Below are 23,649 nucleotides of genomic sequence, written 5' to 3'. Positions count from 1 at the left end.
CCCACAGCTCGACAGTTGCCGGTATCTAACTCCAAAACTGTCAGAGAGAGAAAAGGAAGATTTTCGGGTCCGTGCTGAAAGAGAATAGACACTGTTAGCTGGACAAGTGAGCTCGGTAACAGGGGTATTAGCCTTTTACAGTCACAGGGGAAATCCAGTACTGCGCAAATGACATCAAACCGTGGTTGCTCACAGTCTGTCAAATCGGCCTAACTGCCATCTGTTTCACTTAGACAATCGCACTAAATCTTCACTCAAGAGGGAAGTTGCTTCAGAGGGAAAATATTTTGGTTATATTTCCACAGAATATTATTTTTTCTGCAATGGAGAGACTGTTGAGTTGCTGATTATTATTAGTATCAATGATAGCGCTAAAGCGCTCCTTCTCCCCACCAGCCTGTGAATGGGGTGGGGGGGTGGGTGGTTAAAAGACAGATACAGTATGTGTTGGCTACAATAGTACAGCACTGACAGCCACACCTGTAACACCAAGAACTACACCCCAATAATCATATCAGACAGAAAAGTGGTGAACTGTTGCCATCTACTGATCAAACATGGAGCTACAACAAATTTCTGACTGTCAGGTTTAACATTTAATTCTACTTCAGACTTCTATTGCAATACATTTCAGATGGTTTTATTGCTCCTTTTGCTCCCCTTTTCATATACAGCACTAAAGTTACTTTTAGTGTTTAACTAAGAAAACACACTGCATGCATAGCCAAAAGTATGTGGACATCCACTCAAGGGTTCTGGACATTCCTTTGGAAGATTTTGGTATCTGGCAGCAGGAATTTGCTCTTATTCAGCCACAATTCATTGGCTTTTCCTTAACCCTTTGAAACTTGAGCAAATTGTCTTAATATAAAATAAATAAATAAATAAATTAGGCAATGAACAACTTTAAAAGAAATGACTCAAAAATAGCACAAAAACAGTAAAAAGCATGAGACAATTACCTGAAAATTATACTATTATAATAATTATTATTCCAAACATAGTAGACATAACAATAACATAACTATAAAGCAACAAAAAACGACCAAAAAGACACAAAATTACCTCAATGAGACACATAATAACCTCAATAAGGCACAAATGTGCCTTAAGAAGACACAAAATTACCTCAAAGAGATACAAAATTATAAGACAACAATAAGACACAGAATTTCCACAAAGTGATAAAGCTACCCCAATAAGCCACAAATAACTCAGTAAGACACAAAATCACATCAAAGAAATACAAATTTACCCCAAGAACACAAAAAATTACCTCGGAAAGACACAAAGCTTTACCTCAATAAGACACAAAATAAACACAAGGAGACTCATAATGACTACAAAGAGATAAAATAAACAAAAACCTAGGCAGAAAACAAACAAAAAAGAACCTCAAAGAAACACAAAACAACCAGAAAGACACAAAATTACCTCAGTATGACACAATGACACAAAATAAGCACAAGGAGACTCAAAATGACTCAAAAGAGACATTAAATGAAAAACGATAAAAAAAATTAGCTCAAAGAGAAAAAAAACCTCACAAAAACATGCAAAATGACTACAAAAAAGATGCTAAACCACCACAAAGTCTGTGTTTCTTGCTTCCGTGCAGGAGAGGTGGTGGGGCCCTTTGCATGTCTTTGCCCAGGGACTTCTTTGTTTTATAATCCGCCCATGCACATAAAATGTTGTGGCTGCAGTGTACATTTGCAGGCTTTAAACTCAACCACATCCTTTTAACATGACTTCCTTCATAGTGGCCTATATCCTGATAAAACCTTAAATCTATATTTGCTCCTAAATAAATGTGTTCTCTTCAATAAGCTTTTAGAAAAGCTCCTTACAGGTGTGGAAGTGCTTTTTGCATGCTGCACACTTGGCGCCGGAGAGAAATGCATAGTGATCTAACCTCGAATTATGCGGAAAAGCATGTTTGAACAACCCCTGCAGTTCACTTCCTAGTGTAAGGTTTCATTCCCGTCCGCACACACCTCCGAGCACTCCGGGGCTTGTCGCGGTGATTTGGCTCCAGACTTTCGGCCGGACGCGCGTCTGAGGACACCTGAAAGCACTGGATTTTAGGGCCGCAGTAAAGGGGAAAAGAGAATGAACGTTTCTGTGCAAACTTTGTGAAGAGGCCTTGATTTGATTTTTTTTCTTGAATCGGAGGGAACAGTCCGCCTGAGCTGAGGGCGCATACCTGTGCGGACTTGCCCGTCTGTAGGACCCGCTGGTGGGGGAGTCGAGGCCGAGGAGACACACCTTACCCCCCACAACACCTCCTCTTTCTCCCCCTCTCTCTCTCTCTGAAAGCGGAGGAATCTGAAAAACTGAAATGTCGGCAAATGACAGAGTCACGCGAGCACTGAGGGAGATCCTCCAAAACCCTGGAAATGACGTTTGCGCAGACTGCGGCGCAGCCGGTAAGAAGAAAACTCTCCTAAACTGCTGCAAAATGTTTTGAACAATGAAGTTAAACTACGAAGCGTATCTTGAATCGCTGAGAAGTGACGTGCAGGGGGTGCGTGGCATTTACCTTTGTCAACAGAGGTAAAGGTAGTCATCAAAACACATCATGTTTTATCTTTGAACCATTTCAGCCAGAAGTTCTTCACGCTACTTGATCAGGGGTCGGAAATCAGCATATCTTAACCCTTTGAAACCTGTGCAAATTGGCCTGATCTCTCAAAAACATGGAAGAAGGCAATGAGAAACAAAACTGAAAATGACGCAAGAATCAGAAAGAAATTAATCAAACAAAAAACACGAAAATTACCTCAAAGAGATAATTAAAAAAGTAAAAAACAAAACAAAACAACAACACCAAAAAAGGCAATGAATTGGGAGAAGTGCTTAAAATAAATAAGTGAAACAAGAAAAAGAAATTCAGTAGAAAATTTGAAAGAAAATAAATTATTCAAACAAACAAACAAACAAAACCCACGAAAATTATCTGAAAGAGATATTTAAAAAAAAAGTAAAAAAACAAAACAAAAAAAACAAAACAAAACAAGGAAATGACTTGGGAAAAGTGCTTAAAATAGATAAGAATTTGCTTGATCTCTTTCAAAAACATGGGGAGATGGCGATGGGCAACAAAAGAGAAAATTACCCAAAAAATAACAAGAACAAAAAGAAAATTAAAAGAAAATTCATGAATAAAATAGTAACATTTTTGTCACATAATTTTAACTATGTAAAAGTATGTTTTTTGTTTATTAAAAACATAGTCTTTCTTTAGCCTTTTCCTTTTCCCTAAACATTTTTGCTAGCTTTTTAAAAACAATTTTCTAAATTGCCCCATTTCATGCAATTTGTGAAACATTTTTTCGAAATCACACCAATTTTCTTGGTTCAAATGTTAAAATACTTGGTAAAAGCATCTGAAGCAGCACAAGAAAAGTGATGGCGCTCCAGGTTTCAAATGGTTTATTATCCGTGATGGGCAATTTGTTGTACCATACACACACAAACAAATAAGAGATATAAAATATACAGCACATACTAAAACATCAAATCACCCTGGGTTAGCTAAAAGAAAACCAATACCAATAATAAAAAGTATCACATAAAATGGTCATTTGAGATCATTTAAGAAGTCAGTGGCTTTGAGGACAAATTCATTTTTTTGCCTATTTGTCCTACAAGCTGGCGTTTTATATCATGCTTTATTATTTCACCCCAAAGTGCTTCATGCTGCTTGATTTGTAACATAACACTTAATGTGCAAAGCACTTGTTTTTGTGCACTTTGTGATCTGACCTTAAATGTGTGCCAGCGTGAGTCAGGAGCTCAGAGGGAAGAGTTTTCCTGGAGCCTTTTTCTGAGGTCGAGACTGCAAGAGAAGAAGCTTTCACAGGTCAAGTCCTGACATGCGGAGTGAAGGTGTTACACACACCCTCATCCAGTGCTTTTAGTCCAACTTTGGAGGTCCTCTTGGTGATCTTTTACATGCTCACTTAGATAATATAAAAAAAAGGGGGGATATACTGACCTACTAAGGTGAATCAGTTAACTGAAAAAGTCAATTTTAGTTAAAGTTCTCAGGCTGGTCGCCAAACTGCCATATTAGTGTCTTAATTTTACACCAGAGGCCGATCATTTTATTCAAATAAATAATTGCCATAACCTACAAAACTTGATAAATGCATACTGCACATAGCCTTTACCCTTAACCATTTGAGACCATTGGCTTGATTTCTTTTAAAAGCATAGAAAAGAAGCACTGAGCATTTTTTTTTCACTACGTCACATTTAATTGTTAAAGTCGTTGAATCCAGGCCTTAAGGCACCATGTTGCTGTAGCTGAGGAGTGCAACAAAGTAAAAGTGATATCACTGCTACGCGTTATCTCTTCATCTTTAAAATCTCTATTTATCCAAACAAGGTTGACTGACTGCACACCTGCTATAATACTCCCTTCTGCTGAAGAGCTGATCAGGACTTGCTGGGTTAAGCGACATGCTCAGTGACGACGTTCTGTGCCAAGTTCTGAGATTTAACCCCTTTGGTCACAGTGTGGTGCTTAGCCAGAGACATTGGCATGTGTGTATGTGGGCTGATTTATTGTTTTTCACCTATCTCCCTGGCATTATGAAACAGTGACATACCAAAAAAAAGAAAAAGCATGCATAAGTATTAACCAGCCCAGCACGCAGCATTTTAATCTGCTGTGAACGATTGGAAAATGGTGCGTCTCTCTCTCTCTCTCTCTCTCTCTCACACACACACACACACACACACACACACACACACACACACACACACACAAAAGCTCTGTTCACTGGCGCACTGTAGAAGTGTGTCAGGAAGATAAGACAGGTGTGGTCAAAGCAAGAAAAACATTTCTTGTTTATCAGGGCTCGAGGAGAATTTATTGTTGTCGTGGTGATCCGCTTATGAACGTGAGATCTAAACAACTGCTTTTCAGTCGTCCTGAAGCGAGGCACGAAACTAAATCATAAATCTAATGTGACTCTCGGTGTAGTGTAAAAGGTGCATTCAGGCACTTTAAAATCTGGTTTTTGAACAGGTATATATATATATAAGTATAATTTTCATCATATTATAATAGTAAGTAACTGTGCTGTGATGGACAGCTGTCTCATCATTGGTTATTTAATGATCTAAAGGTTTCGTCTGTTTGTTTCTTTGTCATGTTTGATTGGCATTTTTGTTCAGTACGTGTTTTACTGTCATAACAAGCCTCCGCTGAATATGTATCATCCTTTTTCAATTTGTTGATTTGTTAGTTAAATTTAGTAATTATTGCCAAAAAATTAATCAACTTTTTTTAAAATCAAATAATCAATGTTGTGTCATTTTTTAAATTAAACAACAAAAGGCAAAAACATTATCTGTATCCACTATTCACCTCCCGAAATGTGAGTTTTTTCTGCTTTTTTTCTCCATCAGTGTTTAAATATCTTTAAGTGTGACAGTTGGTTGGACAAAACTACTGGACTGAATTTGTCATCTCAGGGTTTTTCGTGAAAAAAATGTTACCGGAGATAGTGAACACACCTTTGCTGTGTGATGTAGTGCAACTGCTTGTTTACCTGAAGCCAAAAAAATTCTAATATTATTAAAATAAAGATTTTAAAAGTATAACATATATTATAATTATTATTCCTAACATAGTAGACATAACAATAACATAACTACAAAGCAACACAAAATGACCAAAAAGACACCTTTCATACAAAAAAATGCAACTCAAAGCACTTTACATGTGAGAGTGCTAAACAATAAAATTAATGATTTGTTGATATAGATATATCATCATTGTACAGCACATGGATATCATAACTCTGGGTGTGTGAACAGTAACTCTGGCCGGAGAATTAATTTATTTTTTTTAAAAAAAGAGAGATCTATCGATAGAATCAGTAAAATAAGTAATCATCAGTTGACACCTTACCGCGTCGGCAAACAAAACATGCAGGTTATGTCTTGACTGCCTGGACTTCTGGCTTGTTATTAACAAGATAAACATAAGCATCCTTGGCTCTCAGACTCTGCATCTCTCGATCCTTAAATCCACGTTATCTCTCTGGCTCGTCCATGCCCACCACACCATGTGTCCTCTCGTTCATTTTCCCCATTCATCCCTTTCGTTCTCCCTCCATCTTCGTCTCTGCAGATCCCACCTGGGGCTCCTGCTCCCTGGGAGTGTTCATCTGCCTGGCCTGCTCTGGGATCCACCGCAACATCCCCGAGATCAGCAAGGTCAAGTCCCTGAGCCTTTCCCACTGGGAGGACCAGGAGGTGCAGGTGAGACCACAGAGCCGGCAGCATCGTCCCCTCAGTGCTGCTGCACTTGTTTTTAATGTTCATCTTTTATAATCTGGGTTTGCATGAATGTCAAGCAACTGAGATCCAAAGACAGAATTTCTAAATCTCCTCCATCCATAATTGAGCCCAAATATAACCTCAGTATGGACTAAAACTGTAAAACTGGCAAAAAAAATTCAGTGAAAGGTTACAAGAAAATTACCTAGAAAAAATAGTAAATGAAAGAAAAGTAAAAGAACAAAAAACAAGAAAAAAATCAAAAAGTGATAAAATAAAATAAAAAATATATAAATGATATGTTATCATTTTTTTTTTATTAATTCTGTGACATAGATTACATAGTTAAAGTCATTTGATAATTTTCTAATGATTTTCCCTTTCTACCTATCTTTTTAGACAAGGTATTTTTCCCCCCATTTTCCATTGTTATTTTTCTTTTTTCTTTTTTTATTTACTTTTTTGTTTTAACCTTGTGTCCATCTAATTCTTGTGAGCGCCTGGAGTAAATCTGTTCAGATTTGGCATAAACGTTAATTAGGACTCACTGATGAACTGATTAGACTTTGGTGGTCACAGGTCGAAGTCTCTGTGACCTTGTCCATTGCATTCTCAAGAAGCTGATATCTTATGAACACCCTAAGAGACTTTCTTTAAATTTGGCACAAATGTTCAGTTGCACTCAATAATGAACTGATTCAAATTTGGGGGACAAAGCTGACTGTTACCATGCACCCTTCTCATTTTTGTCAGTGTGATATCTCAACAGGGTCTTGAGGAAACTTCCTTAAATTTGACACTTGGACCCAAGAATGAACTGGTTCAAATTTGGTGGTGAAAAGTCACTGAGACCTCACAATGATTTTGGCCATAACTCAGGAATTAATACGCTAATTATGACAAAATTTCAAACAAATGTCTGATAGGATAAAATAATGAAGTGATGAAATTTTATAGCCAAAGGGTCAAAAGTCAACTTCACTGTGACATAATAATGTCACGGCATAATCAGTCAGCGGCATAACTCAGGAACAGAGGGGGAGACATTGAGTCAGATACTGAATCGCGGACACGATCATCGGGTGTGCTCCTTGACACTGTTCTGATTGTCTAGATCTTCTTTGCTGCTGGGGGTAAGATTTGTGTGTCAGCATCCATGTTTTCACAGACATGGATGTAAACTGTTACTTGACGGAGGCGTGCATCCGCAGGCAGTAATTCTAGTTCATTTTGAAGCCTTTATGGGGAAATAAATCAAGTGCACATCAGCACATTACATTCTTGCCCAGAACATTTCTCAGTGCTCCTGAAACCACCCAGGAGATTCCCTGAAAGCAGGTAAGAAATGATGGTGGTACTTTGCACATCTTTATCTTAAAAAATATTTGTTGCATTTATCATCTCAGCTCTCTGATTTATTTGTTTATACAAATATTTTTAAAGATTTTTTTCCCCTGTTGAGTTTATTTCTCCCGTTGGGCAGATAAAAAATGATAACTATGAAAGTGTCAGGTAGCGTGCCAGCGTGTCATGCATCCATGAATAATCTGTTTTATTTTATGTGTTTGTGTGTTTTGTTAGTTCATGGCTGAGAATGGTAATAACCTGGTGAAGAGTAAATATGAGGCTGCTGTTCCAGTCTACTACTACAAACCAACCCACAAAGACTGCCAGTGAGTAACCAAAACATTGCACACACACACGCACACACACACACACACACACACACACACACACACACACACACACATAAACAAGAACATATATACTATCAAGGGTGAAATTCTTTGAAATATTTAGTATATTTGCAAGTAAGTGTGCATGTGTGTGTGCTTGCACGCAAAAAAAATATCTATTTTTAAAGAACATGACACATGTACTTAAATCCTGGTATAGATCCAGTAGTTTATCTTTAAGTGCAATTCCATTGACCTTATCATGTTATTTCACTTTTAAAAAAAAAGAGCAACAAAAGAAGAAATGATCCAAAAATGTGCAAGGAATTATATTTTTTCTAAAAAGAGTCAAGAAAAGAACACCCAAATTTGTACAATAAATAATTGAATAAAAGAATATAAAAAACAAACACACAGGAACTGAAAAAAAGGTGCTTAAAATGATCAGCAATTCTGTCACATAATTTTAAATATGTAATTTTGATGTTTATAAATATAGTTTTTTCCTATCTTTTTTCCTTTTTCTTAAGACATTTTCCCTGCCTTTAAAAAAAATATTTTTTGAAAATACTAATTTCTTGCAATACATGGAACATTTCTCACCAATTTGCCATTCCCTCCATGTTTTGCACCAGTTTGCTCAGAGTTTAAAGGGTTAAATACTTGTAAAGGGGCCTGAAAGCAACACAAGAAAAGTGATGTCTCTCCATTAGCGTTTATTTTCCAAGATTTTCCTTCATAACTTGATGGTGTCAGGAAAATTGACTTTCTAACAGGTTGTGCTCTCTTACCTTTGAAGGTGATGTTTTTGAAATAACACTTCTAATGTTGGAGGACTAAAAAGCTCTGTCATTTTCCCACTCTGAGCCAGTAGCTGAAGATCACACAGTGCCTGTAGAGACCATTCAGCTCCCCTCGTGCTTACCTTTGAAATGTTTCAGTGTGAAATACAGACATATTCAGCCTCTGTGACAGCTCTCTGCAGGAGCACCTTTTGGCAGCAATCCACATGATCTTGGATGTGTCTCTATTCTCTGATTTTCTGCTCGTCTACCGGGCAGATTTGCTCAAGCTTGGTCAAGTTGTCGAGGGCGTGTCTGTGGAAAGGTTGCCTCCTCAAGCAGTTCCAAAGATTACAAATGGGATTCAAGTCTGGGCTTTGAATCTGCCATTCAAGACATTTTTGCCAATCTGGCTCTGAAGCAAGTCCAGCAGAATGGCAGAAATATTGGTAGAGCGTTGTTGCGAATCACTGTTATGGTCCGATTGTGCAATATTTGAGATTTGGTTGGACTAAATGCTTAGTCGTTTTCCTAACAATTTGTAAGGATGATTTTTTTTAAATCAATTATTGTATTGTTTTTTGTGATCGATAAGTTGATCAATACAATGTCGTTTAAAAGTTCTGAGGGCGCAACGGCAAGACCTTTAAAATGTGTGTTCTTATTTGCATCAGTGACTTTCTTTTTTATGTTTTATAATTAGTATACAGTAAGATTTGAGAAAAACAGTACCTTCTAGTTTGTAGTTTGATGGCTTACAATCATCATCATGATTTAAAAAAAGCTCTGATTTACTGAAGGAAAAACTGGTTTAATCACACCATTTAAATTGCGTAAAGAGGCAGCTTTTAGGACAATATCATTGTTCATCATGATGTTTCACTGTGGACATCGTCATATTCCAACTCAGCAGACATGGTAGGCAACAAACCCAAATTGTTTCTATGTGTGTGTGTGAGTGTTAGTCACCTGCAGTTTGAGGATTTTAAACATTTTAGACTCCTCTCCACTGTGAATTAAGTATTCCTGACAGAGAACATTGCCTTGTTCTCAGCCTGAGCACAACACTAACCATTCCTCATTAGCACACAGTTTCTCCACTCTTTACTTTTCCTTCTGGTCTCTAACAACTTTTTTCCATCCTCGTCAATGATGCCTCCCTGCAGCTCTGTCTGATCTCTGCAATTTCATACAGTAATCATGATATTTTACAAAGAAAATGTGATCTGGTTTTGTAATATTACCTCTTAAGTGACTCAGTCCTGAGTGTCTGCCCTTTTGGCATTGGGTGTGTGCGCCAGCATCAGTGTTTGCAGCTTGTGAGGGCATGATTGTTTGAGACATAAATGTACGTGTGCCACATCATCACTAATAGCTGCTGTTAGAGTCACTGTCCATTCATCCACAAACAATAGACAATGATATAATAAATAGGTTATTTTACGACATACACTTATAATTATGGCAAATTTGGAGCTTCCTCAGATTGTTATCAGGTCCAGAGCTAAAGTACAAATTTCTAATCCTTCTAAATTTGCAAAAAAATTATTTGATCGTAGAAAACAGTTTGCATTTTGCATCTAGTGAGAGAGAAGACCACTGACGTGTGAGTCAGATGTGTTTTAATATGACATTTTTTTAGTGACAGCTGAAGCCATTCAGCACAAATTTTGAAGACATTTCTGAGGTGCTTTTTTTTTTGTTGACTGTCTCCTGTGTCGCCTCATGTAGACACACTTGTACTTTGTGTTCCCACAGCAGCAGCAGGCAGCTTCCAGGCAGGAATGTTTGGAATTGTATGAATGTGAAACGGGGAATTTTTTGCAAAACCTACTTGATAATACACAAGCTGCCGCAGCCACCCCACTGGTTGACATTGTCTTTGGTTGACAAAAAAAAAAAATGCAGTGCGCGTGTCTTTGCCTGAGGGCCGCTCAGATCTTCACGCCCTTTTCTCTCTCACACTCATTTATACACACATGTAACTCCGACTTTGATCATTAGTAATAAAGAGCAGTGAGGAGGAAGGTGGGTGAGAGAGCGGAAACACTTCACCTCTTACTCACCTTTCACGGCTTTTTATTTGCCTCTGTCTTAACAGTTAAGGCTCATTCCCACTGCACAAAAAAATCTGCTAACATCTGGCTAATTAATGCAATGGGATTGTGGATGATCATTCACACCCCGGTCAAATGACTGAATGAATGCAGTAGGCATGGATATTTATTGCCTCCTGCATCGATTGGCATTGGGAGGAACACAACACGGAGGTGAAGGCGATAATTTGAGCTCTTAAATTGGCAGGATGCAATAAATAATTACAGTCCATCTCTTCCCAAGCAGCGCTAAAACATTATTACGTCAGTCAACATCAGTCCCAATAATAAAGATCAAATATTCATTAAATTTCAGAATTTTAACCCTTTAAACCCAGGTTTTTGTCATGATGCTATGATTTAAGATTAAAAAGAAAAAAAAACAAAAAAATGAATTATTTTCAATATACTACACGCTAAGTAGATTTTTTTTTTTTTTTTGAATTTTCACAGCCTGGGATATGTGAATGATTAGCACCAACACAGATTGTGACGGAGCACCAAATGAATTAACATGTATTTTCTCCATATGCAAAATATTGGTAAAAATTGCATAATCAGGTGAAAAATAGTAATATATATATATATATATTTATTATTTATATATATATATAAATTCCAAGGCAAAGCCCAGAATGACACCCAGAGATAATACAGTGCATGTTTTTTATGCTTTGATAGCTGTGAGATCAAAGATTTCAGTTTGAATGGGTTTCAATTGAGCATTTTTTTGCAATCAACAGTATGAATATAACAGTTTTGTTTACACAGCATATTTTAGACTTTTTGTCAGAGCTGAGCTGGAAACTCCCACATGAAACAAAAATACATAATCTTGCCCAAATTTATGCCATATGCCATGAACACAGCCAAAATTATCAAAAACTGAAGAATGAAAAGTGTGTAAAAAGCTCCAAACAGTCCCTAAAGGTTAATATAGGCTTCATTATGCATGCAGCCCAGCCTCTTTTTTATCTACCACAAAGTAGACAAGATGTTCATTAGTCTACTTCCAGCTGGTATTTGTTTTACAAGCCATCTCTGTTGACGTTGCATGTGTTTGTGTGTGTTTAGGACGTTGAGGGAGCAGTGGATTAGAGCAAAGTATGAGAGGAAGGAGTTCTCTGACCCTGGGAAGACCTTCATATATGAGGAGGGTGAGCGTGCACACAAACACGCACACTCACACATATGCACACACAATAAAACACATTAACGCTATTTAATGACCTTTGCTGGTTTTCTGCAGGAACCAGAGACGGTTTGTTGATGAAGAGGGGGCGGGACAACGGGCAGTTCCTCAGCAGGCGATTCGTCCTCTCGGAGAGGGAGGGGACTCTGAAGTATTTCACCAAATATGATGTAAGCAGCAGCTTTTAATGAGACTTTAAGCGTCCACTTGCAGCTAAACACACACTTCACCGTGCCTGCAAGACGCCAGTAACCTGCTGTAATTAGACAGTGTCCTTGTTGGTGATGTTTAAAGGCAGTACTTCACATCCAGCACATGTGTAACACCCACATACACATGCGACCACAACACAGATCCCTTAATTAGAGAGATCTGCAAAGAAATCAAATGTTCTGCAGACAACGCCCCCACAGTATGTGCTGCTGTATTTTTGCATACAGTTTATAGCACACTTCGTACATATTAAAGCCATCAAAAAGTATCTGTACATGCTCCCTCTGCTGCGTCTGAGCGTGCTCAGACAAGCTTAACCAGCAGTCTGTCCTCTGTCAGTGTGGCTGATTCGCTAAGCTGTATACCACCCAAACCAATTAGGGCTGGAAGCACTGGGAGCTCTTTGTTTGTCACAGTAAACCAGCTCCAGGGAAGTAGGAATAATACATTTAAAAAGCGTAAGAAAAAAAATGTCACTCTCATTCTTTATACAGTATCTTGTGGCATAGAAATGTCTTTATATTGTGATTTTTTTCCCACTGACTGCTGTTTCTGTGAAATATCTCACTTCATATTCTCTTGGTAAAGCCAACAAAAACACCCTCATACAGTCTCAGTAGTGAAAGTGTTGCTCAGTGAAAGGGTTACTCAGGTGCTTCGGTTTTTTAAGCCAGTGAGCTGGTTGGGTTTCAGACGAGCCTTAAGGTGTGTAAAATATTCAAGATCAAGTCATAGCCAGAACAAAATTAGTCTCACTTTCTCTTGCTGTTTTTTCATGCTGGGAGAGTCGACACTCACAACGGCAGAAAAGTGTAAATTCTAATCAGTCGTCAGATCTCTTGTGGAAAAGCAGAGCTGTGTCTGTTTTTTGTTAAGGTCAAGGGCAGATACAGATTCTGCTCCCATTTAAATTCAAGTCAGGAGAGATTAGAGCAGAGCTTCCACAAACTGTTTTACTTGGATTAGTGTCGCTCTCAGACATGATGGTTATCAGTGATGCAGACTGATGTGGAGATAATGGCTCTAGAAATTGTTTTTCATGGTAAGAAAGAGCACAAAATGTGGCCTCAAGAACTGATACCCTGCACACGCTTGACTTCACAACTATAATTTTTTTTCCCTGGTCAAGCAGTGGCAGCAATAACTTCTGAGTTTTTCACCAAAAAGTTTTTTTCTACCATGACTAGATAAAACAGTGAAATCAGGAGGTGTGTTCAGTGGTCCCGGTCAGTCTCATTCATAATTTTTTTGATCATTATCTAAGTATTCAAACAATTGACAGAATTATATCTAAAATAAAAATATCACCAAGGTGAAATAAAAACAAAAAACTAAGATTGATTAAAATGAAATAGTTGACCGTCTCACATTTGTGAATCAGACTCATTACATATCAATAATGGAACCAAAGTGTAAATATGCACTTTTAAAAATCTAACATCATCCCGTCACAGTTATCAATTTTGGATTGATCCTAAATTCCCTTACGGGAAGACACATCTGCAGTTACAGTATAGAGTGGAGTGTGACAGGAATAATGTTTTTTTGTATCCAGTGCGGAAGTTAACGTCACCAAAGCATATGACTTTGGATTATTGCAGAACATAAGCTCTGTGGCAAACAGATGTTGATGATACTTGCAAGTTTTGTCCTGCAAGACCATTTTTATAAATGAACACCACATGCATGGTTTTTGTATTCGAAATTCAATCGCCATAAGTCAAAAGATTATATTAGGCTATAAATGAACTACACCACGGTCACCTGACTTAACAACTCCACCACAGCAAGGCTGTAAAGCCGCGTTCAGCTGGTTGATGTTCTGCAATTGGCAACCGTCCCTTTTTGAAGACAAGTTAAGGCTTCAAAATTCAAGAGTGGGGTATTTGGTGACATATATCATTAAACAAACTGTGAAACTCTATACAGTTTGTGTTAACCACAGACCTTATTTCAGACATCTAATCCAAACCCACTGAAAAAAAAACACTGACTTAAAGACGAGGTAAGCAGGGGTGTGAAAATGTTTAATTTACAGGTTTTTGAACTTATTCCTGCACCACTCTCTGTGGGCTCCGTGTTGTTGACCCTTGCATTTTCAGGCTGCATTCACATCAAATTAGGTGTTTCGGTGAAAACGCCAGTCTTCCCATTCATCTGCACGTAGGTCAAGACTGCGACAGTGGGGTCACGGTGGATGCCAAAAAGACAAATACGCAGTCACTGAGATGGGGCTTCTCCACCCTCCAGTTCCCCTCCAATTGGCCATTTAAATGACACACACGGCTGCACAACTCCTGCAGCTTATCGCCACAACACCTGATATCGTCTGAATGCAGCAGAACACCCACAAACACACACTCTCCTCCTCCCCTCCCTCTCTCCTACAGGCTAAGGAGCCCAAAGCAATAATCAAGGTGGACACCATCAACGCGACCTTCCAGCCCGAGAAGATCGGAAACCCCAACGGCCTGCAGATCACCTACCTCAAAGACTACAGCACCCGCAACATCTTCATCTACCATGACAGCAGCAAGGTCTGTGTGTGTGTGTGTGTGTGTGTGTGTGTGTGTGTGTGTGTGTGTGAGTGTGTGATCGGTGCAAATATCAGAACCTAAAAGGAAAGAATGTGTGAATGTTAGCAATTATGCCTAAAAGGAATGTAAACATTTGACTGACTTTCCTTATGATTTTTCTTTATCGATAACCAGCTTAAACTGCAGTTTAAGTTGCCGTTCACACTGAATATTTGTCATCCATCACATTAAGGGACGGTCGTTTGTTGAAACTGCCTAGTTCGTATTGTTGTGGGCGATTCTCCAAACCTTTTCAAAACCATCTGTACCAATTTTTGTCGGCTGATGGAGTCCATTAGCAGGTGACATTCAAGCTCCACATCCATCATTCTGTGTCAGTCATGAACACACATTGAAATATATGGAAGAGTTGAGTGTTGATGTCAAGAAATTATTTGTGATGGTCTGAAACTTGACAGTCCGCTTATGAACTGATTTCCTATTTATACAGCTGCATATAAGTGTTACATTTTGAAAGACAAAAGATAAAAAAAAAATTACACTATGTTTTTATGCAGTGTAAACAAAAAAAAACAGGTTATAGGTGCCAAAATTGAGGTGATGATATGCTCACTTTTTTAATAAAAACTTGATACACTTGCACGGTTTGAGGCCCTGAACATTTTCAGAGATTAAGCCATCGCAAAAATGTCATGCCAAATGTCATTTTACTTTTCGCCATAACAGAATATGCATTATGCATCATATGTCCTGAATCAAATATACTAACACAGAATATTTTGCGTCTACCCCTATGTTTTAACCCTTTGAAAACTGGAATCACACATCAGTTTTCTTGTGCTGCGTTCAGACGCCTTTCACTTATATGTCCAGTAAATTGCAAGAAATAAAGAAAATGTGGCAATAACCTGAATATTCGTTTTCAAAAAGAAAAAGAGAGAAATAGAGAGAATAATAATAATAATGATAATAATATAAATAATAATTATTATTATTTCTATTTATTTATTTTGCTTCTTTTTTTTCTTTTTTTGGCTACATTTCCGGTAATTTGCATGTTACTTCTTCCCACGTATTTGGAAAGAAATCAAGCTAAATCGCTCCGGTTTTAAATGGTTAATGTGGTCACTCCTGTCTTCCTCTCTCTCTCTCTCTTTCTCTCTCTCTGTCTACATCAGGAGATTGTTAACTGGTTTAACACGATTCGTGCAGTTCAGCTTCACTATTTAAAGGTGGCCTTTCCTGGAGCTACAGATGCTGAGGTGATTACACACACACACACACACACACACACACACACACACACACACACACACACACACCTAAATTCACTTACACACACAAACTGCAAGTATTTGTAAAAAGAGAGGCACTGTTGATGATTACTGATGTTAAAATAATAATTACACTCATTTTATGTGTGCAAGTTGGATAATAACAAGACGTCAGCAAGAGCTTTCTTGATATTTTACGCTGAAACCCTCCGTATCCTCATAGGTGTTATTCTTTATCCCTTTGCTTTGTTTTTTATTTTTTAGCTGGTACCGAAACTTACCCGGAACTTTCTGAAGGAAGGATACATGGAAAAGACAGGGCCCAGGGTGAGTGACACACCTACACTTAACTGAAAACATGTACTTATATCTTATCCCTCTGTGCTATATATTTTTTTTCATTTTCAGGGAGTACTCTATTTATATCAGTATCTCTTTAGGAATACTGGTGTTGATACTTGTATCATCATTTTTGAAATGATACATAAGGCCGATTACACATGAACATATCACCTGTTAAATTGTGAGTTTTATGCTACAACGTCACTACACCTAACTTGCTTCATTCACTCCACGCGCCCAAACTTCTCCGTTGTTTTAGAACCACTAAAACAAAGACCTTTGGAGGCGTTGCTGACCCCGTTGGAAATGTCTGTGGTTGTGTTTTATTTTTGATGGGTAGAAACTGAGATTTTTTTCTAAAAAAACAATGATGCAGACAACCATATTCACTTCCTACCAGGGCCATATCAGTCACAAAACATCCTTACGAGGTCTACATACGTTTAACCCTTTGAAACCATGATCGACATCAGTTTTCTTGTACTGCATTCAAATGCTTTTTACAGTTATTTAAACCTTTGAAATCTGGGGATGTGTTTTTCCTTTTTTTTAATACTGGCAAAAAAGGGAATGAGAAACTTAGCAAGATCTCTTTCACAAATTACAAGAAATGTATAGATATGGATGTTTTTTTTAAGCTGAGAAAAAATATTACTGTTGTTATTATTATTATTATTATTATTATCACTGTTATTATTCACAAGCGGTACCCAATACCCAGGATAGTAAAATAAAATGTTAATTCCTAAAGACTAGCGCTGGGACGACGCGTCAACGTCATCGATACTGCACGTATCGTATTATTATTATTATTATTATCACTGTTATTATTCACAAGCGGTACCCAATACCCAGGATAGTAAAATAAAAATGTTAATTCCTAGAGACTAGCGCTGGGACGACGCGTCAATGTCATCGATACTGCACGTCAATGCGTCATCACTCAGAATCAAAAAATGGCTGCTACTCGATGCCGCGGCCGCCGCCATTTTTTGATTCTGAGTGACGACGCATCAACGTGCAGTTCTTGCGTCGACGTATTTTCGATGACATCATCGCGTCGTCCCAGCCCTACTAGAGACTACTGTAAACTAGATGCCACTAAATCCTACACACTAGACTTTTAAAACACTATTTTAAAATTTAAATGCATTAGTGTGGATGTGGCCTAAGACTAAATTTCAATTTACCTAGTTTACCCCTCCTGTGATTCCAGCTCCCTCCCTTGTTGCTTTAATTGAATAGGAGCTAGACTAAGAGGTTAACTAGCCCAGCTGTCAGTGTGGCAGCTGCTGCCTGACAGGCTGACTGACAGCTGAGAGGACCTACCTGCCTGCCCCGTCGTCTGTCGGTCCGTCTGAGAGGGAATAAAAGGCCTTCAGCTCAGAATCAACCTAATCCTGAAGTGTCAAGCCCTCAAATACACACGCAAACACAAAAAAGAGGCATTTGTACATACAGTCACGCACAGTTGCACCGACACTTTTATATTAGCATATGTGAGCACTGCAGGTGCTTTCACATGTAGGATTCAGACTAAAGCACCTGCACAGGAAAAACCATGCAACCTGATCCTCAGCAACCGGTTCTGCATTCAGCCAGACGCACTCTCAGTTTAATCTCCGTCTGTCAGGCTGAGAGATGAAAGGACTCACTAACTTGCTGCTGTGGGCTGATTTGCTAAATGGATGCCATAATTCATTTCCCCTACACACGTGTGAGACATATTTGCGAAGGGGAATCACTGGCGAATTGAGAGGGGAACCGTCAGTTGTTTAGGCTTATGCCACAGTGAGAAAATCAAACACTTTTATGAGCACAGTTTGGCAGCAGTCGGGGACATGAGCGTCCTCATTATCTGAAGCTCGGCTCGATGAAAAGAGCCTAAGCTGCTTGTGCACTTCAGTACACTCTCTGTTTCTCGTTCTTCGATAGCTGCTTTCAGGATGGATTTGGATCTGCGGCACCGATGTAAACTCTCAACTCTGACAACAAGTTTGACTTTTCAAATTCAATATGTATCAGAGCCACATGAAAGTGGATCCATAAACACTGAGCCAAGGGGGAAACCAGTTCTAGTATCAGCAACAGAAAACCTTTTAAATCTAATGAAGGGGAGTGCTTTTATATTACTGCCTGTAATACCTGAGATCAGTTTAATGCACCTTCATGGTCAAAGGACATTTACAAGAGATGCGACACTTCTGATTCATTAAAAGAGACGTATGCTCGACAAAGTGGTTGAATTACTCTGCAAAGAGATTCGGCATCAGTCAAGCAAAACATAAATTAACAAACAGCAGCACAAACTTATCTGCTGCTCTCAAGAGTTAACATCTTTTTTCAATATTTCAAAAATGTTGGCAATACAAAACATGCCCTTTTTTGACTTTGACTTTTAGTGCTGAAACAATTAGTCTCTGCTGACTAGTAACTAGAAATTGATTTACAGCAATTTGCATGATTGATTTTGCTTTTTTGAGAAGTTGTAGGCTAAATCAGGGGCACTTAGCCTGCCTGTTGAACAAACATTAATAGTATTTCTCAGTGTATATATGATAAATGAATTGCCTGTTTTCAGCCTTTGCTGTCCTCGCTCTTATTTGCCAAGATGCAAACCCATTCACAGCGTCCCTGCACACAGGAGCTTTCTAGGATTTTCGGACTCTCAGGGTTTAGCTAGAGATGTATTAAGATAAATGGATACAGCATTGGGGGTGGGGCCCCAGTCTTTCCTATGAAAGTTTCTCAGTGGTGCATGAAGCCAAAAAAAATTCAACTGCCTTGTAAAACAAATACCCACATTGTGTGACCCATAAAGCACAACCCCAATTCCAAAAAAAGTTGGGACGCTGTGTAAAACATAAATAAAAACAGAATCCAATGATCTGCAAATTTGTTTTGAATTGGGTTTCAAATGTTTAATCACAACTAAAAATTTCAACATCGTGTGTGAGTATGAATCATATTTAATTTAGAAACCAGACAGACGCCACGTGAGGTACAAGGACAGTGCTGCTTTGTGTCTCTCTGTCTCATCTCATGTCTGACTGTCTCTGCCGACTTTTTTTTGTCTTTGCAGCAAACGGAAGGCTTCAAGAAACGCTGGTTCACTCTGGACCAGAGGCGACTCATGTACTTCAAAGATCCGCTGGTATGGCATCTTTACACACACACCTACACACATCATAAAGACCTTATTCCAGGCTTCAGTTTATATTTTAAGGCTTTAGTTGATGCCTGGGTGTTTATGGTTCAGTTTCTTGATTGCAACCTACCTATAACAGCTCCTCGATGGAATCCATGTGCTCTAAAAAGATATAAATGAACACCATGGAGAGTGGGAGGCTTTTTCCATCAAGTAAATTAGATTAAGTAGATGATGTTGGGGTTATGAAACTATGACTCAGTGGGGAGTGATTTAAGCTACTTTCATTCAAATGTAATGTTATTATACGTGCCATTCATGCCATGACCTCACAGTATGGACTGCCTCAAAGTGAAGTGAAACCTGCAGAGTACCTTTATCCTGAAAGGTAGAAAGTGAGATTTAGTCACTGAATGATTAGAGGTTTTATCGCAGTGGTTATCACAGAGATTTGCCTCGAGAGGGGGAGCCTCAGATTGCCAAAGACTTGACTAAATACACATCAGATAGCCCAGCCAGATTAGCTCAGCATTCTTGCTGATGTAACAGTTCAATGGAGAGGTGCAATAATTATAGGTGACCGAAAATGTCCGGCTTAACCCCCGAGAGTGTTAGACGACTGGTAGATGAAAGAAAGAGGAAGTCTAGTGAAGTCGAGTGCGGACTGGGAATATGTGGAGGAAGCTCAAAGCAAGTGTAATTTGATCACTTGGATAATGACTGAAATGTGCACTTTTGATGTTGTGTATACAATGGTTCACTCTGTGTGTGTAAGAGCAATTGGTTCACACCATCGGAGTGAGATTTATCTGAGGCGATCAAGTAGTGTCACCTTTCAGTTACAGCAGAACAAAGTGAAAGAGCCCAACTGTATTTCTTTTGAAATATTGTTTTAACGAATATTATGCAACAGTTACATATAAGTGCAAAAGTTTGAGCTCATACCACAAAATAACGCTCTGACATTGATTTTGACATTGAGGAACTATACATTTTTAGAATTAATAGTAATAATAATAATAATAATAATAAATAATAATAATAATAATAATAATGACTTTATTTATATAGCATCTTTAATAAAAGAGTTTACAAACAAGGCAAAGCAGAAGCAAGAAGGTTTCTTGCAGAGGCAATATGAGAGCCAAGAGCCAAAAAATATTGCCAAACTAAGGCCAGACAAAATTTAAAGTAGAATTAAACATGCGATCTGAGGCAAAAGAAAATTTCAAGGAAGACAAGTAATAATCTGGAATAGTGATTGCAACAATTACAAAACAAAAATGGTAATAACAATTCATTACGATAAGAGTTAATACAATTAAAAGAATACAAGCAGTAAACAAGTAAATAATTGTAATAATTATCAAATTAAACATGATGGAGACAGAATAGAGTCTAAGTCTAAAAGTCTATAAAAATGGGTTTTAAGAGGTTATTTAAGAGAAGTTGGTTGATCAATAACAGACCCACATTGCCATCCGAAGAGCCACACAGCTAGCGTGACTAAAAACAGCAGTTTTGACGTTGAGATTAGCACTAAATTAAAGAAAAACAACACTGTTTCCCTAAATTCACAAATAATCAGCTGATGTTTTTCTAACCCCTTCTCTGTTTGAAGGACGCCTTTGCCAAAGGAGAAGTGTTCTTGGGGCACAAGGACCTCAACTACAGCGTCTTGCCCGGCTTGCCTGCTGGTACCTATTGCAACGGCGCCTGGCACCATGGTATCACCATAGAAACACGTGACCGCAGCTTCCTGTTTACATGCGAGTCAGAGAGCGACCAACAGGATTGGCTGAAACACTTCAACGATGTCATTAATACTCCGATGTCGCCCCAGGACTACACAAGTAAGAATTCAGAACTTTTTATTTATTATTTTGTAATGGGCTGCTGATTATTTCTTGCATATGTGGCAGTTTTTTAAAGCTTCTCGTCAAATAGCTTTAAGTTATAGGTTTGAGCTTTTAAATTGCGGTTGTATGAAGTATTTATCCAAAGTCTACATACTGTAGCTGTCAGTTGGTACGCTCCCAATTTTGAGAAGAGGCAAGAGTACCAACAGAGAAGCTAAATAATGTACTGCTGTGGATGGCAGCAGCAACAAAACTCATTCTAGCCACTGTTAAAAAAGTCCCACCTCAAAAACAAAAATCAACAAGTCTAAGAGTGCTTTCACTCCTGTAGTTTGGTTCAATTGGTCCAGATCGGAGATAAAAATTATACATTGCTGCATTTTAGTTCTGGTTTGGTTCCTGTTCACACAGGACCCTTATGGGGAAAACAAATTCAGGTGACTGACAGAAGTTCATGTTGGATTTTAATACTGGAGTTTGATTGACAAGTTTCATAGCAACACTAACGAACCTGAGTTCGTTTTAACCGAACCAAACAGGCCTGGTGTGAAAGCACCCTAAGTGTAGGCTATATTTATAATATTTTCACCCCTTCACCTTGCTGTCAGACAGCTCCTCTCAAAAATGATTTGTTTGCATGGATAAAAGAGCATTTCTCCTAACTTTAGACTGTGATTTGTATTAAAGCGGAAGCCTTGTTCAAGCACAAGCATTGATGGACCAGCGGCCTGTCGGACCATCTCCTCTCTTCTGTTCTCAGCCCATCACCAATCTGACTCAGGACTCATTTCTGCCACAGAGCATGCCATTTTATCAAAATCTGATCTTCATCGCTAATATGGTCCAAGTAAATCTTGCTCCAAGTCCCAATGCTGTTCTTTGACAATGGGGTTAGAGATGCAAACAAGAGGACCAATGCAATATCCAATGGTAAAGCAAAAATGTCATCTGACCAAAAGTCATTCTTAAATGTACCATAGAAGATTTTTTAAAATGTTGTTTTGCTGTGGTGTTTTTGTCAACCAAACAGTCCTGGTAGTACTATAACATATTTCTTTTTTGGATTTGATGTAGCAAATATTGAAAATTTTGACACTCTTTTTTTAGCCTCTATAGGCATGGTTTCCATTGCCTATGCCCATTGGAGGAATGTCAAAATTAAGGAAAAAGCATTTAAAGTAAGAAAATACCTTGGTCCTCTTGTGTTATGCATAAGGTCCAGTGTGTTGGATTTATGGAGATAAAATGGCAGAAATTGAATAATAACTGAAAGTAAGAATTGTTATGTTTTTGTTATCTTAGAATGAGCAGTTTATATCCACATAGTGAGTGGATCCTCATTTACAGAGATCCCCATGTTACCATGCTATTTTTCTACAGTAAACTGGAGTGGACAAACCAAACACTGGATATGGATAGTGGCCAGTTATAGCTGACATCTTGTTTTAGCAGTTCGTCTACACTGAAACAAATTTGATTTTGGGGGAAAATTTAAAGGTTGGCACAAAATATTTCCAAGCAAATATAGAACTTTCAAACCCCAGAGGTTCCAGGATACAGATATAGATATAGATGTAGTAGAGGTATGGATTTATTGAAAATTAAAGTGGGAATACCACTTAATGAAAGATCAGATCATTTCAATAATGCTGATTTGGACCGTCCACAGTATGACAAACGGCATTGGAGAAACACAATTTGTCACGTTAAACTGCTTTATTCAGTGTTTTTAGATAATTCGGCTCCCATTTAAAATCTGCACAATAAACGCTGAAGCAATTATAACCAGTAGAAGCTGGTTGCAATCTGCAATCTTCACTTCTAGATGCCATTAAATCCCCTTAAATTTTACACAGTGTTCCTTTAAGGCTGATAATTGGGTGACACTAATAAGTTACAGCGAGTCAAATGGGACGGTCAGGTACAAACCATCAACAGGACAGAAAACATCCAAATCTGCAATGGATTCAGATTTCCAGTTGACACTTTATATATACATTTTAAAGTATGTCATTCACTGGTTGTTTATATTAACTTTGTAGCTACTTAAATGAATCTTAGAACATTTAGCAAAAGTATTGCAGTATCTTTGCATTATGTTGTTTATTCTGCTGTTTCAGTCCAAACGGTTCGAAAGAGTTTTTTCTTTTCTTTCCTTTTTTTTATTAAGCAAAGCAATATCTTCAGACACACTACATGATTTTTATGATTTTTTTATTTTTTGCTTTTTTTA

The 23,649-nt window shown here is 38.1% G+C and overlaps 1 protein-coding gene across 1 annotated transcript; it reads left to right on the top strand.

Annotated features, from left to right (window-relative positions):
• Positions 1-1,708: 1,708 nt before the first annotated feature.
• zgc:92360 (uncharacterized protein LOC436988 homolog) lies at positions 1,709-23,574 on the top strand. The gene is made up of 11 exons (XM_042485821.1): positions 1,709-2,429; positions 6,149-6,279; positions 7,879-7,970; positions 11,926-12,008; positions 12,101-12,213; positions 14,647-14,793; positions 15,972-16,055; positions 16,332-16,394; positions 19,492-19,563; positions 21,179-21,410; positions 22,104-23,574. Exons 1-11 carry the CDS (start codon positions 2,342-2,344, stop codon positions 22,130-22,132), a joined length of 1,134 nt encoding a protein of 377 aa, XP_042341755.1. The 5' UTR covers positions 1,709-2,341; the 3' UTR covers positions 22,133-23,574.
• Positions 23,575-23,649: the final 75 nt, after the last annotated feature.

Source organism: Plectropomus leopardus, chromosome 4 (assembly GCF_008729295.1).
Source record: "Plectropomus leopardus isolate mb chromosome 4, YSFRI_Pleo_2.0, whole genome shotgun sequence".
In the NCBI taxonomy this organism is placed as follows: Eukaryota; Metazoa; Chordata; class Actinopteri; order Perciformes; family Serranidae; genus Plectropomus; species Plectropomus leopardus.
This window is presented reverse-complemented; position numbering and strand designations above follow the sequence as displayed.